Consider the following 3,531-nt stretch of genomic DNA (forward strand, 5'->3'; position numbering starts at 1 on the left):
ACTGAGGGTCCCATTTTCCTTTTACCTATCAGCCAGAGACCACTCTCAGCTCTTAGAGGCCACCACAGTCCCTTGCCATGTGACCATCTCAAAACATTGCAGCTTCTTCAAAGCCAGTGAGAGCCTTTCTCCCTCCAGTCTGCTAAGACAGAGCCTTATATAATATAACCTAGTCAAAGGAGTGACATCCCATCACCTTAGTTGTATTCTGTTGGTTAGAAGAAAGTCACAGGTTCCATACTCAAGAGGGAGGGATTACACAAGGACATGAGTCATTGGCAGTCACCCTGGGGTGTGTCTGCCACAATGGTTGAATGACTGAGTATAGAGTGGTAGCTAATGAGCCCCTGTGAGCCTGGAGGCAAGTCTGGATGGCAGATAGCAGGGTCCTGTTCAACAGCTTTGTTAGTGACTAATGTGAGGATATGGATGAACTGGTAATCCAATACTTGTGTGACATGAATCTGTATATACTAACTAATAGATGATAGAATCAGAATTCAAGATGATCTGGAGAGCCTGAAACAGTAAAACAATGTCAAAAAAAATGAAATAGAGAATATGTGTAAAGTCCTGCTTGTAGATGGAAAAGACCAAACACAAATATTAATGGGTGGGCATAGCTTAGAGGAAATATGAAAAGCATGGGGGTTTTAGTTGATAGTAAGCAACTAAATGTGTCTACTAGAGAAGCTAATGTGATATTTGACTATATTAAAACAAATATTATATCCCAAATGAGGGAGGTGAAACTCCATTCAGTATGGCAAGAGTACCCCTGGAGGATAGTATATACTCTGGGGAGCCCCTTTCAAGAGGGACATTCACAGACCAGCATGCTTAGAAAAATATGGCCAGGATGATGGAGTCTAGAAACCATGTGTTGTGAGGAAGGATTGAAGGACCTGGGAGCTTTAACCCAGGAACTTGAACCAGGAGAGACTGCTTAGTGGGGAACAAGACAGCTGTCTACAACTATTTGAAAGGCTATGATGTGACAGAGATTTTAGATGACATCTGAGGAGCTCCAAAGGGTGAAACAAAGACTAGAGGGTATTCATTAAATAAAGATAAATTTTGTTTCTATACGATGTTCCTCATAAAAAATTGATGTTACCTGAAAATATAATGGCTTCCCTGAGCAATAGGGGTGCCCAAACTCTAGAAGGGCTGGACAGTTGTAACTAATGGATGTTGTAGGTGCAAGTCACACTTTGAATAAAGGGTGGGCTTTCAAATGACAATAAAGTTCTTCAGTGCTTGATCTATTTGTTTCCCTGTTCTTTCTCAACTTAAATTCAGAATGAGGGCAGATCTCAGCAGATGTGCACCCTCATAAAATAAGAGCTTCCTAAATGTCTTTTGGAATTGTAATACTTTAGACAATCCTATCATGATAGTCTGGATATTTTCTAGATATAAATTTCATAGTTTTATTATTCTGCTTGTTTAATCGTTAGCTTATTTTCTACAAGGACACTTCTGACATATTTAGTTTATACATAGTGTGGCTTGTCAGCTAAGGAAGTGTATGAAAAGCTCATGGTTGAAGATTCAGACCCTGGCTTTAAATTAATTAANGACTCTTGGCAGCCCAGCTCCAGGTTGAGCTGTTGTTCAGCATCCCAGCTGAAGAGGGCAGTGTCACTGGCCCTCATATGTGGGATCCGAACCGGAGCCCTCTGGCATCCCAAGCCAGTTCTTAACCATCGCGCCACTCGGCCGGCCCCCCAGGACCCAGTTTTAAGAGATATGTGGATTTTACCATTGCAGAGCAGTCTGCATATACCACAAATTTTATATCTAAAATACAGTGCATACCAGTTAAGTCTCTTTGGGATCTTTAACCACATCTGAACACTTCTCCATACCACCAACCTAAGTAACAAACGTTTCTTATTCCAGGGGACCAAACTGGGAAGAAAGCTATAAGTACCAACTCAGAGCTCTCCACCTTCAGATCAGATATTCTGGATCTTCGACAACAACTTCGTGAGATTACAGAAAAGACCAGCAAGAACAAAGATACGCTGGAGAAATTACAAGCGAGTGGGGATGCACTGGTGGACAGGCAGAGCCAACTGAAAGAAACTTTGGAGAATAACTCTTTCCTCATCACTACTGTAAACAAAACCCTCCAGGCATACAATGGCTATGTCACGAATCTGCAACAAGATACCAGCGCGCTGCAGGGCAATCTGCAGAACCAAATGTATTCTCATAACGTGGTCATTATGAACCTCAACAACCTCAACCTGACCCAGGTGCAGCAGAGGAATCTTATCACTAACCTGCAGCGCTCTGTGGATGACACGAGCCAGGCTATCCAGCGAATCAAGAACGACTTCCAAAATCTGCAGCAGGTTTTCCTTCAAGCCAAGAAGGACACTGATTGGCTGAAGGAGAAAGTCCAGAGCTTGCAGACGCTGGCTGCCAATAACTCTGCCTTGGCCAAAGCCAACAACGACACCCTAGAGGATATGAATAGCCAGCTCAGTTCATTCACAGGTCAAATGGACAACATCACCACGGCCTCACAAGCCAACGAGCAGAACCTGAAAGACCTGCAGGACATACACAAGGATTCAGAGAACAGAACAGCTATCAAGTTCAGCCAGTTGGAGGAACGCTTCCAGCTCTTCGAAACAGATATTGTGAACATCATTAGCAACATCAGTTACACAGCCCACCATCTTCGGACACTGACCAGCAATCTGAATGAAGTCAGGACCACTTGCACGGACACCCTGACCAAACACACAGATGATCTGACTTCCTTGAATAACACGTTGGCCAACATCCGTTTGGATTCTGTTTCTCTCAGGATGCAACAAGATATGATGAGGTCAAGGTTAGACACTGAAGTAGCCAACTTATCAGTGATTATGGAGGAGATGAAGCTGGTGGACTCCAAGCATGGTCAGCTCATCAAGAATTTTACAATACTACAAGGTGAGTGAAAATTCTGAATTTATGTTTGTATTAGTTATTTATTTGCTATTTACTCTAAAACTTGACAATTTAAAACAATGAACATTTATTATCTCATAGTTTCTGAGAATTAGAACTTCAGGAGCAGCTTAACTGGGTGGTTCTGGCTCAGTATCTCTCATGAGGTTGTAATCAACATATTGGCCAAGACTGCAGTCATCTGAAGCTTTAATTTGAACTGGAGGACCTACTTCCAAGATGGCTCATTCACATGACTCTGGGCAGGCAGCCTCGGTTCCTCACTAGGTGAAATTGATTGAGTGTCCCCACAGCATGGCAGCTGGCTGCCTCCAGAGCAAGTGATCCAAGAGAAAGAGCAAGAAAAAACCCACAGTGCCTTTTATGATCTAGCCTCAGAAGGCACGTAACACCACTTCTACCATATTCCGTTCTTTAGAAATGAGAGACTAAGTCCAACCCGCACTCAAGGGGGAGGGGAATTAACTCCATGTCTTCAAAAGATGTGTAACTAAGAATTTGTGGACAGTGCTCCCAGGTACTCCATTAAATATTTGGTGAATGCAAGATGGGTTGACTTAG

At 42.9% G+C, this 3,531-nt stretch overlaps 1 protein-coding gene across 1 annotated transcript in view; it reads left to right on the forward strand.

Moving 5' to 3' along the window:
• The window catches only part of COLEC12 (collectin subfamily member 12), a 225,017-nt gene that overhangs the window by 190,311 nt on the left and 31,175 nt on the right, over positions 1 to 3,531 (forward strand). Inside the window, exon 5 of the mRNA XM_019653859.1 lies at positions 1,906 to 2,952. Within this exon, the coding sequence (XP_019509404.1) occupies positions 1,906 to 2,952 (1,047 nt within the window). The remainder of the gene's footprint in view (positions 1 to 1,905; positions 2,953 to 3,531) is intronic.

Source organism: Hipposideros armiger, unplaced genomic scaffold, assembly GCF_001890085.2.
Source record: "Hipposideros armiger isolate ML-2016 unplaced genomic scaffold, ASM189008v1 scaffold_209, whole genome shotgun sequence".
In the NCBI taxonomy this organism is placed as follows: Eukaryota; Metazoa; Chordata; class Mammalia; order Chiroptera; family Hipposideridae; genus Hipposideros; species Hipposideros armiger.